This window comes from Nothobranchius furzeri, chromosome 2, assembly GCF_043380555.1.
Source record: "Nothobranchius furzeri strain GRZ-AD chromosome 2, NfurGRZ-RIMD1, whole genome shotgun sequence".
Classification (NCBI taxonomy): domain Eukaryota; kingdom Metazoa; phylum Chordata; class Actinopteri; order Cyprinodontiformes; family Nothobranchiidae; genus Nothobranchius; species Nothobranchius furzeri.
In genome coordinates this window covers 66125342-66143792 of record NC_091742.1, presented here as the reverse complement: position 1 = coordinate 66143792, position 18451 = coordinate 66125342, and the positions used below count along the sequence as shown (strand labels likewise).

Genomic DNA, 18451 nt, shown 5'->3' with positions numbered 1-18451 from the left:
TTTTGGACCAGCCCATTGTCTTCATAATTCTTGATAGTTTTTTTAAGTAGCAGTGTCGCAGTTATTAGCAGCCGATGGCTAAACCGTAATCGCGGCAGTTTACAACACTTTGCGACATTTTACGGCACGTTTTGGAGCGGGGACCTATCCAACAGGTCGGTGACGCTGTTATGCTCTTCAGTGCCCGTAAACCGCAGGTTTTACGACAAGTTGCGCAGCTCCTGATGGAAAGTATATGACGATTTATAACAGCGGTTTCTTGGAAAAAAACATGTCACATTCAAAAGAGAAGAGACGTAAAATTGACACTGAAAATAGAAGATTTAACAAGGAGTGGACTGATAAGTATGCACACATTCAGAATGCTGAAGGAAAACCCATGTGCCTTGTCTGTCTCGTCATTTGTTCGGTAAATAAAGAATACAACGTGCGGAGGCACTTCAAGACGAGTCACGCTAACTTTGACAGTGAATATCCACCAGGCTCTGAGGCTCGACAGATAAAAATAAAGACACTGAGCCAAAACTATCAGCGGAGTTGTGTGCATTTCACCCGAACCTGCACGTTGCAGCAGAAAGCTACAACAGCATCTCTGCGAATCGCATGGATATTGACTAAAAATAAAAGACCGTGTACAGATGCTGAAACAGTGAAAGAATGCATACAAGCTGCTGTTGAGGAAGTGGTGACGGATGAAAACGTGAAAGAGCAAGTTATAACTTCGATTAAATCAATTCCACTGTCCGATACAACCACTGCGAGAAGAGTGGATGCTTTAGCCACGGATGTTTCTGACACTCTTCTTGATCAACTGAGGAAGGCTGATTTCATATCCCTCGCTGTGGATGAATCAACGGACAACTCGGATGTTGCTCAACTTTGTATGTTTGTGCGTTTTTATGATGGTCACGGTTTCAAAGAGGGCATATTGGGATTAATACCACTTGAAGGGCATACAACAGGAGAAATACTCTTCCAGAAGATTGTGGATTTTTTTCGAGAGAACGGACTGGACTTGGAGTGTATTAACCTGCTTGTTACAGATGGTGCACCTTCGATGGCAGGGAAGATCAAAGGATTGTCTGCATGGCTGTCTGCACTTGCGCCAAAAATGAAGTCGCTGCACTGTCTCATCCACCAGAGTGTCCTTAAGTGGTGAGTTGAAAAACATAATGGATTCTGTCATGGCTACAATTAACTTTATTAGATCAACATCTGGTCTCCAACACAGACTGTTTCGCAAACTTCTTGTTGATATGTCAGCTGAGCATGCTGACCTACTTTTGCATAACAATGTGAGGTGGTTAAGCCAGGGAAATGCACTCATGAGAGTCTGTGAACTGAGGAAAGAAATCATTACTTTCCTTTGTGAATGCAAGCAGAGAAAGGCTGAAACATTTCTGACCAACATGCTGGATGATAAATTTGTGTCTGAGATGTGTTTTTATGTGATATTTTCCATCATTTGAATGTACTTAACCTGGGACTTCAAGGGAGAGATAAAACAGTTGCTGATGTGGTTGAAAGACTGACTGCTTTTCAAAATAAACTAGACATGTTTTCATCTGATCTCAGTAGCAGACTGCTGCATTTTCCAACCCTCAGTGGCTTCATTAAGTCATCACAATGTGGTAAAGTCACAAAGGTCATGTCAGACTTTCTGGACAATTTGAAACACAACTTTGCACAGAGGTTCTATGACTTTGACATTCCCAAAGAGTTGCTGCATGTTGTGAGGAACCCATTCACCAGCACGCCCAATACTTCCCCCAAAACAGCAGCGTTCCTGGAGTTACATGGCATTGATGGAGGTCCCCTGCAACTTGAAATGATTGAAATACAAGCATCAGGGGAATTCAAAGATGTCCTTCAGGAAAAAGGTTGCACCGAGCTTTGGACAAAGCACATTGTCCCAGAGATGTTCCCAAACATGAAAAAACTGGCTATATGTGTCTTAACAATGTTTGGGTCAACATATACATGCGAATCAGCCTTCTCTCACATGAATGCCATAAAAACAGAGAATCGAATGTCCTTGACAAATGAGCATCTGCATCATTGTTTGCGGATTGCCGTCACCCCATATGAGCCTAACTTTTCTCATCTTGCCCAGTCAATGAAGTGTCATTTTTCTCATTAGAGATTGATCAAAGTCTCCTGCAGTATGAAGACTAAACACATTTTTGTTTCCTTTGATATGCTTTAAAAGCCAGCAGTTTAATTTTGTGATTTAATTCAAAGTTTTGTTTATTCTTATTTGCACAATATGATATTGCTATTACTGAGAGCTGTGAGGTTGTTACTGTATTTGCACAAAAGACATTGGAATTATTGTTACTGACATTTTATGTGACTGTGATTTCAGTCAAACTAAAGCTGGTTATGTTTTCTTGGCTTTTATTTTAAGAGAAAAAAAAAGTACTGTCACTATGAGTTTGTGACTCTGATTTCTGTTAAAACCAGAGTTGGCTATGTTTTGCAGTTTCTATTATTTTCACTAAAAACCAGCAGTTAATCCTAATGTCAAAATGCAGTGGTACTTTGTTTTAATGGAAAAATATGAGATACAGGGAAATGTGCGGCCCACTGGCAAAAGCCTTATGATAATTTGGCCCAACAAAAAATCTAATTGAATACCCCTGGCATAAACCTTCACCTCTGTATTTTATTATCTTTGGTTCATAGCCTTTAAATCTATAGTTTTTGGTGTGCATATAAATAATATTCAGGAAAACATCCATATCTATTGACCTAAGTCTGTTTGTCTACAGAAAGGGTATACATATAAGGGCTGCACAATATATCTAAAAATTATCGTCATCGGGATAACAGGATGTGCGATAGGCCCATCGCAAAGCACGTCAAAAACGGCGATAAATGTTTGGTTCAAACATTTCCATCCGTGTCATACATCAGCGGAACCTTTGTCATTACACAACTTCCTCGTAGACTGAATATCACTGACGCACACAACAATGCAAAGTGCTAATGGCTACTAAAACGGAATAAAAACAGAAAGAAGTTGCCTTGCTTGGACTGATGCAGGATTTAGGAAACACGCCCGCCTCTTTTCTTAACTTGGAAAAAAAACCTTCCAGACAACAACGGAGTCCGTGTCGCGGACATTTTTCAGAGATCGTCTCTGCTGCAGCTGCCCGGTGGCACCGGAAACTTTACAAAAGTTGCGGTAAGCTATATTTTTAACATTTACGTAACATCTGTGCAGCGCTGAAAGCACCAGACAGAATAATTCTGTGCCCTAACAGTAGTTTATGAAAATAGTCAGACAAACGAGAGGCACCTGGCTGCCGCTGGGAGAACGCTCCGTGTTCTCACTACTCTGTAAACAATCACAAACAACGTGTCTTAAAGTTGAAAACAGAAGTTTAAGTTAAAACAGAAACACTCTGAAACTTTTCTGATGATTTTCTAAACAATTCTGTCGGGGAATTCTATGTTTCTGAGACGAGCCTCTGTCTAAACATCACATGCATTGCTATCATTATGCAGCGAGGTGTGTTGAAGCTGTCATCAGCTAAGGGGCGGATACTTAAGTGTATCAGAGGCAGCGAGGAACGAGAAAGTTGTGATCAGGCTGGAGATCACACCAGATTTGCTGCTGCAGGCGTGAATCTGCGGGTCTGCAGCATCCCCTTATTAACATGACAGCAGAACTTCCCATGTAAGGAAGGTCCGCTCACCTGTTCGTCAGATAATTATTTCCTCGCCATGATCTTTTATCATCCCATCATCCTCCAGTCATCCAACTGGAACCAGTTAGTGTTCCTGATCATTCTCAGAATATGCCATGCCTGCTCTGGTGTTAAAAGTTAGTACATTTAAGTCCTAGATCATATTTGTGCCTGTTCTACTGTCATTTTGAAGGATTATTATTTATGTGATTTTACTACATTATGAGTAGAAATGCTAATAAAAACTCCCAATTGTACAAACAAGTGAAACTGGAAAAATTAGAATCTGGTGCAAAGTCATATTTATTTCAGTCATTCAACTAGACAGAGAGACTATTTAAAGGCTCAGGAACCCTTTGCAGGTGTTTTCTATTTGTAATTATAAATTTTAGTTGATTTGGGTCTTGTTTCATATCACACAGTGACATTTGAATACTTAAAATGCATTTTTTTATTAAAAGCTTTAGTTTACAGTAATAACCATGTCTAATGTTTGATTCTCTGTCTCATAATTTTAATTAAAAGTTTACTTTGAGAGCACATTTTTCTGAATGATTAAAATGCGACTAATTGAGATTAATTAATTACACAGCCTGTAATTAATTAGATTAAAAATTTCAATCAAGTCCCAGCCCTAGTTTTCACATATTTTCCATGTAGTTTTTTTTTTTGCCAGTTCTTCCTCTGAAAGGTAGACAGTTGTTTTTCTCTTTCCCTCAAAAAATCTTAATATTCTCCTAGTTTGGCCCAGCACAGTTCACTTCCCAGTTACAGCAACAGCCTTATATCATAACCACATAAGTGGAGAAAATGTTCAGTAGCAATGAGAGAATTTGCTTTTGCATTTAAGTGACGTTAACTATTATTTAAGATTTAAAATTATTTTCAGATATTTTTTTTTTATTCAAAAAGCCTGGTAAGGGATGTTTTTCTGTATTTGGAGCATCAGAATAAGTTTTATGGTGGTGGTGATGTTTTAAAGTCACTGAAAAACTGCATGCATGCAGTTTGTTGTTTTGCTGCTAATACAGTAGCAGGTGCAGCTGCATATTTTTACAATAAAATGTTATGTTGTAATGGATTTCATGCATTAGTTTTTGTTTGCTTTGAACCCAGAGCAGACATCACACGCCAGACGACATCAACACTGCATATTTTAGTATTTATTCATTTATCGCAGGTCATATCGATATCGCAATATTAAGCACTGTTATAGAATATCGCAAGTTTTCCTAATATCGTGCAGCCCTAATATATATATATATATATATATATATATATATATATATATATATATATATATATATATATATATATATATATATATGTGTATATGTGTGTGTGTGTGTGTGTGTGTGTGTGTGTGTATGTATATAAACATATATACATATAAACATATATACATATACAAAATATAACATGTTAACGACGTTAATTAGTTTTTGGTCGTTAATTACGTCAATTTTTGCCTATGGATGGATTCAGATATAAAAAGAATAATGATGGTACAGTTAACAAGTGCAAGGTTTGTTGCCAAATTTGTAATAAGGAGTTTCAATTTCACCGGAGCTGTTCAAGCTTTAGGTACCAAGTCAACGCCAAACATGCGTTTGCTGGTGGACCGTCAGGTGCTTCAAGTGGTTCGCGTCAGACTACGCTGGATTTTCCCAGGCCATTAGCAAAATCAACCTCAGATAAGTTGACCAACACAATAGCAAAATGGATTGCCAAGGAATGTAGACCCATTAGCATTGTGGAAGACCCGGGCTTCGTGTACGTTTTGCAAGTTGCGTCTCAAGACTCATCCTATAAGCCACCGTCAAGAGCCACAGTTATGACGAAAATCCACGAGCTCTATGAAAAAGAAAAAAGGAAAGAGGTCTTGGCTCAAGTAAATCATATCGCCCTGACAGGAGACCATTGGACATCCGTGAGTAACAACAATTACCTCGGAGTAATGGCACATTACATCAGTGACGCATGGGAACTGAAGTCTTTTGCGCTGACTATATTAAAAACCGAGGAGCGTCATTTTGCGGATGCTTGTAAAGAACAGTTCCTGTCTGTGGCACGTTAGTGTGACATAGAGGGGAAAACGACAACTATTGGAACTGACAGTGCACGCAACATTGTTGCCGCAATTCGACTTACACCGTATGAACAAATGAACTGTGTCGCTCACATGGTGCAGCGAAGCTTCACAGTGAGTCTTGCTGACAGCGGCTTTGTGAATGCTTTGGTCAAGGCTCACAAAGTTGTCGGTCATTTTAAGCACAGCCCAGCAAATTCTGCGGTGCTTCAAGCACAACAAGCTAGCCTGGGAAAGAAGCTAGAGCCATTGATCCAGGATGTTCCAACACGTTGGAATTCGACGCTGGAAATGGTCAAGCGCTTGAGCAGCAATAAAGAGGCTGTCATCGCAGCCCTGGACAATCAGGAGCACAAACTCGTTTTGCTGACCGCAGCAGAGTGGAAAGAACTGCAGAGGCTGGAGACACTTCTAGAGCCATGCAGGTAAATCAGTCAGTAGCCCATCAAATAATATTGCCCTGATTATTTTCTGGAATAAATTAAACCAAGTTAACCCTTTGATGCATAATGGTCACTACAGTGGAGAGGTACTCAAAATTGTTATTTATTTATTTTTACTATTAAGCACAGCTGTTGAAGACTTTATTGCATGTGAGCCCCTCCATTTGGGCTTCAGCAAGTCAAGCCACCATATTTCATGTTCAGAATGCACACTGTCCCCTGAGTTGGACATATAATAAACTATTTGTAAATTAACAAAATGTTACAAAAGATATTTGTTGAAATTTGTTTCATTCACACCTAAAGATGAATGAAAAAAATTGTTTAAAAAATCATGGTTGAAGATTTCATAATTCATGCATCAAAGGGTTAAATATCTATAACATGTATGTATGTAAAATATGACGAAGACCCTGTATATGTGGTGCGATTCAAGACCAAGTTCAAGGAAGAGCTAGCATCCCGTCAAGAACAGCTCAATAATGCATGGCTCCAGATTGCTATAGTATTGGATCCTCGTTTCAAAGAAAAGAAAACCCATCTCCACGTCCATCTGCTGCACCTAAAGGATCTTCTGACATCCTTTAACTCTGCAGTCAGAGATGCAAGGGTTTCCTATTTCTCCAACCTGGTGTCCCAGAGCAAAGGGAACCCCAAGGTGCTGTTTACCACCATCAGCAGCATTGTCTCTCCTGCCACTCCTACAGCCTCCATCCACTCTGTTACAGACTGTGAGAACTTTCGGTCAAAGTCAGTAAGGCTAGATCTAGCATCTCTCCTTCAGCCTTATCGCTGCCTCTCCCGACTCCAACCAGGCCCATCATCCTAGATAGCTTTGCTCCTGTTTCTTTGCCTGAGTTAACCAAACTAGTAAACTCTATGAAGACCTCTGCATGCCCCCTCGACATCTTACCCTCATCTTTGTTTAAAAGTGCTTTTGAGTCCATCGGTCCCAGCGTGCTCTCTATAATTAATGCTTCTCTGGTCTCTGGTCAGGTCCCTGCTTACGTTAAGAATGCTGTAATCCACCCGCTTCTTAAAAAAACGAGTCTCGACCCCTCTCCATAGCAGCTTCAGACCCATCTCTAAACTTCCGTTCATCTCCAAGATCTTGGAAAAGGTTGTGGCTAAACAACTCACAGCTGCTCTTGATGAACATAACATCTATGATAGCTTCCAGTCAGGTTTTCGTAGAGCTCATTCTACTGAAACAGCTTTTCTTAGGGTCTCTAATGACCTACTGACTCACAGTGATGCAGGGGACTGTTCTGTTCTGGTCCTGCTGGACCTGACTGCAGCCTTTGACACTGTTGACCATCACCTGCTACTGGAGAGGCTCAGAGACTGGGTAGGCCTATCAGGATCTGCTCTAGAGTGGTTCTCCTCTTAACTCTCTGAGCGCTCCTTTTCTGTGGCCGTCTCCAAGTTTAGGTCCTCCATCACCTCTCTTACCCATGGTTTCCCACAAGGTTCTGTGCTGGGGCCTCCGTTCTTCCTCCTCTATCTGCTTCCTCTTCAGCACATCCTGAGCTCCTTCAAAGGAATCTCCTACCATTAAACCAGTCCTGTTTTGAGGGTTTTGTAATTGTTAACACTTTAGTGCACCTGTCGTTAAGTCCATGAATACCAATACAGCTGAAAGTGATTAACAATGTCCTCAGTTGCTTAATCAACCAGGAAATTATCAGACATGTTTAACTGATTTTATGCCAGGCCCGATACAAAAAGTGTTCCTTTAATTCTTGTGAGCAGTGTATTTACGTGTTATTTTGACTAAGATGAGTGTTAATAATACAAACCTAAAATGTTACTGAAATGTAGGTTAAGTATTTTAATATATTTTAACTGTAAATATCAGATGGGGAAAAGGGAACTAAACACATCTAAAGCATATTATTGAGCCTTTTATAATATTTTGTCTTTAAAAAAGTGAGGCAGTTGAATGCACAGAGTATGCATGTGCCGGCGCATGGTCAGGATGGTACCACCTCTGCCTCAACTTGAGCCAGGAAAAGCCCTGCTTACATGGCAACGTAACCTGCACCCACCTCAGCTGAAGACCCCCTGGACGCAACTACGACAGGACACAGCGAAGAAGAGACGCTGGAAAAGAATAACCTGCACCCAATCTCCAACCTGGTTTCACGGTCAAAGGATCTGAAGGACTTTTTGGGGACAAAATCAGCTCCCTGACAGGTGGACAACCACCTCAACATGCCATGGAAGGACCCAGACGTCTCCCTATTGAGAAGTTGAACTGTGCGCTTTCACATCCCAAACTCCATTCTTGCATTCCAGACCTGGACTTCAAGAAACTCATCAACTTAAGACTGAAACCATCCTGATCAATGAACGAGGACTCGAACCATTCCAACCTATTCTTCGACCAGGACCCTCAGTCCACGGACAAGCCCTTTGATGAAAAATACCTGGCTGCATAAATTGATACTACCTGTTCCTCATTCACAGAAACAGTCGTGTGCGACCTGTAGCTTAAAATTCATCTGATGTTTCAATAAACTCTACTGATGTTTTCTGTATATGGTTTTGTTAATCCTTCTCAATCTCTTTACAGGAATTGCTATAAATTGCAGAATTGTTGCATCACAGTAAATTCACATCTAGATGTATGAAATAGCTATTCTTTAGTTTGTGATGGTGTTGATTTAACTGATTTCCATTATCTCACTTGTATCTCTGTAAACTGCTGTTTGATGTTTTTGTCAGCTGTGTTTGCCTTATTGTGTTTTATTATTTTATTTGTTCTTGTCGTCGTCGTCGTCTTCCTCCGCTTATCCGGGTCTGGGTCGCGGGGGTAGCATCCCAACTAGGGAGCTCCAGACCGTCCTCACCCCGGCCACCTCCACGAGCTCCTCCGGCAGGACCCCAAGGCGTTCCCGGACCAGATTGGAGCTTTAACCTCTCCAACGTGTCCTGGGTCGACCCGGGGGCCTCCTGCCGGCAGGACATGCCCGAAACACCTCCCCAGGGAGGCGTCCAGGAGGCATACTGACCAGATGCCCAAACCACCTCAACTGACTCTTTTCGCTCCGGAGAAGCAGCGGTTCTACTCCAAGTCCCTCCCGTATGTCCGAGCTCCTCACCCTATCTCTAAGGCTGAGACCGGCCACCCTACGGAGGAAACTCATTTCGGCCGCTTGTATTAGCAATCTCGTTCTTTCGGTCACCCTACGGAGGAAACTCATTTCGGCCGCTTGTATTCGCAATCTCGTTCTTTCGGTCATTACCCAAAGCTCATGACCATAGGTGAGGATTGGGACGTAGATCGACCGGTAAATCGAGAGCCTGGCTTTCTGGCATAGCTCCCTCTTCACTACGACAGATCGGCTAAGCGTCCGCATCACTGCAGAAGCTGAACCAATCTGCCTGTCGATCTCCCAATCCCTCCTACCCTCACTTGTGAACAAGACCCCAAGATACTTAAACTCCTCCACTTGAGGTAGGGCCTCTCTCCCGACCTGGAGTTGGCAAGCCACCCTTTTCCGGTCGGGAACCATGGTCTCAGATTTGGAGGTGCTGATCCTCATCCCAGACGCTTCGCACTCGGCCACGAAGGTCAGAGCTGGATGAAGCTAGGAGGACCACATCATCTGCAAAATGCAGAGACAAGATTCTCCTGCCACCAAACTCGACACACTCCACACCACGGCTGTGCCTAGAATTTCTGTCCATAAAGGTAATGAACAGAACCGGTGACAAAGGGCAGCCCTGGCAGGGTCCAACCCTCACCGGGAACAGGTCCAACTTACTACCGGCTATGCCGACCAAACTCACGCTCCTCTGGTAAAGGGACTGAATGGCCCTTAACAGAAAGCCATCCACCCCATACTCCTGGAGCGTCCCCCACAGTGTGCCCCTGGGAACACAGTTATAAGTAGGGCTGTAGCGAAGCTTCGATGACGTCGACGGCTCGATTCTAAAAATTCGTCGACGTCAGATCCGGTAGTCGACGCACCGCGCCCACTTGTTGCATCCCCAGGAGTTTGTGAATAGAGGTGGAATCTGCCTGTTTTTCCTCTAGTTCGCCCTCTTCTCCGCCTTCACTAACATCTCAGCCAAATACCGAAGACCCGGAACAAAGTCCATCCGCTACTAGGTTCCTTTCCTGTTTTGCCCGCCTTTGTTTCCCGGCAACGGACAACAACTTCCGGGGTCAAATGCGCTGCTCCGTCTCTATAGCAGATGTAGAAAATCACCGGGAGCGTTTCTCCCTTCATAAAGGAGCTTCTTTCAGACATTAGGAGAGCTGTTTTGGTGGTAGCAGTCTCTCCTCCGAGCTGGTCTGTTTGCTGCTGGGTGTTTTTGGTTTATTTAAACTTGGCAACTTAACGTTGGTAAAGCTACTGTTAGCATTTTCGCTAACAGCTTCTTGCGTTTGGATAAGCTGTTACGTTTTGGTTTAGAGTTCATCTTTTTTCAATCCAATCCAATCCAATTTTATTTATAAAGCGCATTCACAAGGCATTACAACCAAACAAGGCGCTGTACACTAGAAATGTTGGTTAATTAAACAAGCGATATTTAAACATGTTGAACACATATAAAAAATAATAATTTGTGGTACAAATTAATAAATGTCTAAATGTAATAAAATCTCCCTTTTGTTACATTTAGAGTGTTTTGGGTTTTCGGTTTAGTTTAAAATATCACCTTGAGGTTGGTTTAACCGCCCAGTTTAGAGTTTGGAACTTTGGAGATTCTTATTTTGGTCCAAAACCCTGTAATCTTTGCACAGTGGGACATCCCTAGTTATCTGTACTTTTGTTTTAATTCCCCACAGGCAGAATTAGTTTTATTACTCCCAACCTGTGGATGGAAAGATTTGGTTTTTTGTAGTTGTAAATAAACCCGATCATCATTTTAACTTTTAAATCCCACATTATTGTCCCTTCCTTTTTGCACACGAGCCAAACTCCCCAGGAAGAGTCGTAACACCACTCGCCTCACGCACATAAGTGACCAAGACGAAGCAGCATGGAGACACTCCGTCTCCAACCACCTCTCAGGCAGCAGCCTGCACTCCCAAGTTCTACACATCACCAGAACCTAACCAACCAACACAATAAAAGCAGTGTTATACAAAATGGGAGGCCTGTAGTGTTTATTCTCTTACAGTAACAATTAATCAATTTTTTGGAGGAATTTATTAGAGATTTTTTGGTTTTTATTAACTGTGCAATAGAAAAATAATCATTTGATTAATTGTATAAATAGTCATTAGAATAGTCGACTATTCGATAAAATAATCGTCAGAATAATCGTTTTAAAAATAATCGTTTACCCCCAGCCCTAGTTATAAGCCTTCTCCAAATCCACAAAACACATGTGGATTGGTTGGGCAAACTCCCATGCCCCCTCCATCACCCTTGCAAGGGTATAGAGCTGGTCCACAGTTCCACAGCCAGGACGAAAACCACATTGCTCTCCCTCAATCTGAGATTCAACTATCGATCGGACCATCCTCTCCAGTACCTTGGAGTAGATCTTTCCAGGGAGGCTGAGGAGTGTGATCCCCTATAGTTGGAACACACACTCAGGTCACCCTTCTTAAAGATGGGGACCACCACCCTGGTCTGCCACTCCACAGGAACTGCCCCCGATGACCACGCAATGCTGCAGAGACGTGTCAACCACGACAGCCCTGCAACATCCATAGACTTGAGATACCCAGGATGAATCTCATCCGCCCCCGGGGCTCCGCCGCTGTGTAGTTGTTTGACTACCTCAGCAACTTCTGCTCCCGAGATTGGACAGTCCATCCCCAGGTCTCCCGGCTCAGGTTCCTCCTCAGAATGTGCGTAGGTGGGATTGAGGAGCTTCTCAAAGTATTCCTTCCACCGTCTGACTAAAGCCCCAGTGTACGTCAGCAGCTCCCCATCCCCACTGTAAACAGTGTGAGCGAGTTGCTGCCTTCCTCTCTTGAGGCGCCGGACAGTTTGCCAGAACCTCTTTGGAACCGATCGATAGTCTTTCTCCATAGCCTCGCCAAACTCTTCCCACGCCCGAGATTTTGCCTCGGCAACTGCCACTGCTGCACCCCACTTGGCTTGTTTTCTGTATATTATATGGTTTTGCTAATCCTTCCCAATCTCTTTATGGGAGCTGCTATAAATTGTAGAATATTTGCATCACAGTAAAATCACAGATGTATGAAATAGCTCTTCTTTAGTTTATGACAGGGCCAGATTAAGACTTCGTTGTACCCTGGGCAACAATATTCAAGGGCCCCATCATCACGACCCAAGGATCACCATAATATGGTCACATACAGAATATTTTACTGTAATATGCAGTAAATATACTCAATACTTGAATGCCTGACATCACGTAACCCGCTCAGGGTAACCTTTGACCCACCTTGTGTGGACTGACCAATGAGGAGAGAGTCTTAACTTGAGGCCCTCTCTTCATTGGTCAGTCTGCATGAGACTGACTCTCAACTGACGTTCAGTCATTGGCAGCGAAGCGTCTCTGTGCAGCGCATAAGCCCGGGTGGACAGTTTGTTTAATACAGGGTGATCATATTTCCATTTCCAAGAAAGAGGACAGGGGATCTGTGCCTATGACGTCACATTATGGCAACGCCACACAATGCTTGGACCCATTTTTTTTGTAAGAACTAAATTAATATCAGATTCTGCTAATAAAAGGGCTCTAAAACAATAAATACTAAGCATATTTACGGCAAAATCTCATTTTTCTGCTTTAGTGCTGCAACAAGGTTTTATTAATAATAAATTATAACTTTTGTTTTACTACAGCATCGGTACGCTTCCTGTGCACATATTATTAAGGATGCTTGTTTCAGCTGTGAGATTAGATGATAGGGTCAATGAAAAAATAAGTTGTCACACTGGAAACTTTCAGAGAATCCACAAATAGTGGCTTTCAAATGGTTTTGTTACTTTTTGCAAGTTTAGAAAAGCAGCAGATGAGACAGCATGTCTGATAATTTAGTTTTTCATCTGATAATATTAGAACATGTCAGTAATATCTGAGGGGCTTTTATAAACACTGTATAACTAATACTCCTGGAGAGGGTATGGATTACACAAAGGCTTCTGGGGAGCCTAGCTTTTGGGGTGTGGGGGGGTGGGGGCAGGGGGTTCATTTTGCCTTGGCCCCCAAAATGTCTTGAAACGGCCCTGGGTGTGTGACTGAGTTTTGAAGGTGATCTGAATTGTATCAGATGTATAAATATTACATGTGTATAACTTATTGTTTTGCAGGTAAAAACGTGTAGTGAAGATAAATCTACGTACATTTTATTTTTCAACACTTTGTTTTGTTTTCTTGTTTTTATTTAACTATATTTTCTTGTCCTGTCTGTCTCTCTTCTTCCTGCATCTCCTCTAAACTCTCCAGAAAAACTGCTGCCTGGATTCTTACTTTTCACCTCATCGGTTACTTTTGAGCAGTGTAAGGTTATGAAGTTCATTGTTTTCAACTCCATACAGCTGCCCCCTGGGCACAATAACACCGTGTAGAAAAACCAAGGTCGGGTGTTCCTCAGACTGTTTACATTCCAGGAGAAGAGTCCGAAGGAGAAGAAGAAGCTTTACTTAATCAAAGTACTTTATTTGTGATTAAAATTATTAAGCAAAACAGATGTTGATCAACAATAATCAAGTGAATGATCTGTGAAATACATATGTCATGAATTATGTTTAATGAAACCAGGACTACGGCACAGACATACTGATCCTCATCTCCATAGAAACGCATGACACATTGTTCCAACCAATCAGAGCTTTCGGCTGCCGCAGGAGAATCTGGTGTTGACTTCGAGTGTCCAATCCACTTTACTCCAACTTATCAACAATTCAGAGATATAAAACAAGGCAACGCCATTTTAAGCTTAGTTCCATTTTGACTTCAGTTCTATTCAACATCATCCTAAAGAAAAGCACAGCCTGTCCAGATGTGTTTTCTTCTCTAAACTAAGAACTGTGAAACGGGAGATTTTCGTCGTTTAACAACCAGACGACGTCCTTTCAAAATAAGAGCACCTGCTGACGCCGACGAGCGGTACCGGGGTCGACCCTCCAGACGGGCTTTGAAACGTTGCGACCGCTGCACCGACAGCTCCAGCGAACATCCGAGGTTCTTGGACCTGGCATTTCCTGATCTACCTGGGAGACCCCCACTGGGTGCGTACACGGCAAAATAGCGGCTCATGTCATCACTTTATAAGCCTCGTGATGTCTAGTCATAACAAAGACGACCAGATTCCTTTACGTCAGCCTAGAGAATCTGAACCAAACACACACACACACACACACGCACTAACACAACATCCGAATCCATTCTCATCCATCACAGAGTAGTCCTGGTAGATTGTTTAGAATTTATAATTCAGAAATTAAAGATTCTCAAACGATCCCATATCTCTCTCTCTTTTCTTGTCTCAAAGTCAATACAGAGTGTTTAATTAAACTCCCTGATGATAAAAACAGCAGGGGTGGACATTAACTTCAAAACCAACCGGCCAGCCGGGCCGGTAACTCTGAATATTTACCGGCCCTGCCAAGAATCTACCGGCCCCGCTGGTCAGCTGCCAAAATGAGTCAAAATAACAACTGAACCGTTTTAAATGTAATAAACCTTTATTTTGTACACATTCACAAACATAATAACGTATTCAAGTTTGAATTTGTTTGTTCCCTCAACAAAACACGATTTTGGCATCGCATACTTCCGGCATACAACTCAGTACATCACAAACTCCGCTTTGCTGTATTCGAGCCATTGACTGTGTTCGAGATGAGCTAGTTCTGCGCAGATTAGACCAGCGGTGATCGGCGAGCGGTGCATGCCGGTTAGATTTGTGTCAGAATTGACGCCGACTTGCTCTGACGTCATGCATACGTAGGCAACGATAACCTCGTGAGATCAAGGCGGCCGCAGATTTTGGAGCCAAGCCGCTGCAGTTGCTCTCCACCGGCTGCAAAACCTAGGGGATGACGGGAAACACCTGGCTCTCACCTGATCTAAGATCTGATTGGTTCATATTTTGATCCAAACATCCGGTGGTAGAACATGAAATGTTAGTTGGTCACATGTATTCTGTAAATCATGTAACGTTGATGATGACAACAATATAGGCCATGAAGAGAAATGTGTTTTGTTTTCTTTTGTCACGTTTCCTATGAGCACACTAAACCTACAGCTGCTAACCTTTACTTATTATTACAGTCATGTTTTCATATACAATATATGACATCCACAAGCACGTGAGGATGTGTTTCAGCTGCTAACAGGCACCAGAATTAAAATTGAAAATTGAACAAGTGTGAACGCTAACGCAATATCTTCATCCATAGTCACCCCCGAGCTACACATACAGGGAAGTCCAAGAGATTCAACTGGCAGAAACAACTGTTTCACACCATAGTCTCTCTCCTCTCCTCTCCTCTCCTCTCCTCACACACACACACACACACACACACACACACACACACACACACACACACACACACACACACACACGTAGAGGAAAAGAGCTGAGGAAATTGAGGACACCAGGTAGTTAAAAGAAAAACCACAGCGGAGCCGAGGCGCGCCTCGAATGGGGCGCGTCTGATCTGAACTGAGGAGCGGCCGGACTTCGTGAGCGATTCGCTTCGGGCGCTTCCGCTGCCGGTGTGTCCCCGGCGAAACGCCGGCTTTCAGCCACTCCCCCTGCTGCTTCCGTCTGCTCTCGTCTGTTTTCCAGGCGAGGCGCTGCTCAACTCGAACACGGCCATTCTCTGCGCCTCCCATCTTCTTTAAACCGCCAAGAATCATTTTACCTACGCACACGCGTCTCTGCTTCATACCGTTTCGAACTGTCTCGCTTCTCTTCACCAGTTTTAAAGCGTTTTGCCGGAGATTTCATCAAGAAATCCCATCCCTGTGGTGGTGCGATCTTCCTGCGTGCTTGTGTGTTTCTAGCGTGGTTCCACTTCCGTCTTTAATAGTGAACTTATAGTTCACGTGACTATAACTAATCGTGCAGTACGTGCACGGATCGTACAAGTGCAGTAGGTGGCTAGAGGCGCGCAGGTTCACGCGCGCGAAACGAAAACTGCGGCTTCCTACAGGGCGGGGCCATAGGCGAAAGCCGGTGTGTAAATGACAAATAAAGCTTGGGCGCCACCCGGGCGGTAAGTCGTCAAGTATTTACCGCCCGACGAGAAAATTTAGCGCCATTGGCGCTCGGGCGCTTTAACGGTCCACCCCTGAACAGCCTATTCTTCTGATTATAAAAAGTGAACTACTAACAGTGTATTAAACTACAACTTTAGATAGTTACATCACTTTGTTTCCGTTACAGCAGATCAAAGGAATCTCCTGACTGCAAAGCGGAGAGCGCGTTTCGATGTGTCAGTGAGGTGAAATCACCGCAGCACAGGTGATGAGCTCCGCAGAGCGCTTCAGGCACAAATAAGACAGAAAGTAGAGAACATGTGCGGACATGAACAATCGTGTGCTAATTATAGTTTTTTGGTTGCGCCACTTTGAGAATGGACCGTGCGCTGGACGCAGCAGCCTGGAGCGCTGCGCACCGATCATCGCTCTGCCGCTCTCTGCTGAAAAGAGTCCATGAATGATAATAAAGTAATATAGGTAGAAAACTTTTTTCCGGCTCCCCTGGATGTGTAGGATATACAGCTCCCCCATCCCTGCTCCTGGATGAAAAGCCGGACATTTTCATCAATACAAGAACCCTGCCGGAAGCCCCGGACAGAGTGAAAAGCGGACATGTCCGGGGAAAACAGGACATATACGGTCACACTAGTTTAATATAAAGCGGGATTTACATATACAGTAATTTGCTCGTGCCCTTGCTGCCCTGGGCCCTTTAGAGTTTGTGGGCCCTGGGCAATTGCCCAGTTGCCCATATGGTTAATCCGGCCTTGGTTTATGATGGTGTTGATTTAACTGATTTCCATTATCTCACTTGTATCTCTGTAAACTGTTGTTTGATGTTATTGTCAGCTGTGTTTGCCTTATCAAGTTTTATTATTTTATTTGTTCTTTACTTTATTATTTTACTTAATTGTTTTTTGTGTTGTTGTTTTCTTTTTGTTTAGTTATCCTATTCGGATAAACAGAAGGGATTATGTTATGGAAATGTTATGTTAATTATTAACTGAATGTATTCTTCTATGCCGGAAAGCATTCCCACACACTCAGACACACACACACACACACACATTCTTGTTACCTTGTAACTTCCCTCACACACACACACACACGCACACACACGCGCGCGCGCGCACACACACACACACACACACACACACGCACGCGCACACACACACTGTCTCTCTCACAGACTGTCTTATCTTTGTTATAAATAAACTCTGAGAGCAGAACCTCTGGGCAGTTGCCTTGAGCTTCTGCCCCTGATTGCAATTTGGTGACTTGTCTATTGTCTCTCCTCTCTCTCCAGCTGCAGGTATTGGGTTATTGATAAAATCCCTAACAGTCATGTAATCATTAGTTTAGAAATATAGAATTAAACTTATTTTTATAAACTATATTCTTGAATCTGTCTGAATTAATATGAAGTGTGTGTTCCTAAGGTCGTATTAAATCAAATATTCAAAGACCAATAAGATTGATAATTTATAATTATATGGAATATCACATCTTATTGATCATTCAGTAAAAGTAACCACTTCCATCACGTTACACTATCAGCATGGCTCTACACTTCATCCTGCAGCAACTGGACTCCCTGGGTAACTACACCAGGATCCTGCCAGAAGCAGAAACAGCTGGAGTTAGCAGGTCAGATCCACGGTGTGTAAAGTCCACTCATGGAGGGAACAGCAAGGGAAACCACTGAAGAACCAGGATAAACAGACCCGGGGAAACAAGGACGGAGACACAGCGCTGCCCCGTGGCAAGGCGGGAATGTGGAAACGGACCCGTGGCTATTCCAAACACAGGCGCCATCTTGTTACCGGCCAGAAGCAGAGTATGGGTCGGATGAGGCTGGTCCATACTCTGTAACAGCAGCTGCTATGTGTGGACTCTCAGGTGATTTGTTTATTTACATTTATAGTAAACCTTTTTCCACAGTCATCATGACTAAATGATTTAGGTTTCTTCTGGACTTTCCTGCACGAGTCTCCATGTTGCTTCACTCTAACACATTTCTTATTAACCAAACAGCCTGAAGACCTTACTGCTGGATGACTTGTCTCCCTCACGTG

The 18451-nt window shown here is 43.0% G+C and overlaps 2 protein-coding genes across 3 annotated transcripts in view; one reads left to right on the top strand and one right to left on the bottom strand.

Moving 5' to 3' along the window:
* The window catches only part of LOC107373296 (zinc finger protein 271), a 44738-nt gene that overhangs the window by 10109 nt on the left and 16178 nt on the right, over positions 1 to 18451 (bottom strand). The gene's annotated exons all lie outside the window — the stretch shown is intronic.
* LOC129157533 (SCAN domain-containing protein 3-like) lies at positions 236 to 18438 on the top strand. Its single transcript, XM_054736772.2, has 2 exons — positions 236 to 1155; positions 17959 to 18438. The coding sequence occupies exons 1-2, from the start codon at positions 236 to 238 to the stop codon at positions 18041 to 18043; spliced, it is 1005 nt and encodes a 334-aa protein (XP_054592747.2). The 3' UTR covers positions 18044 to 18438.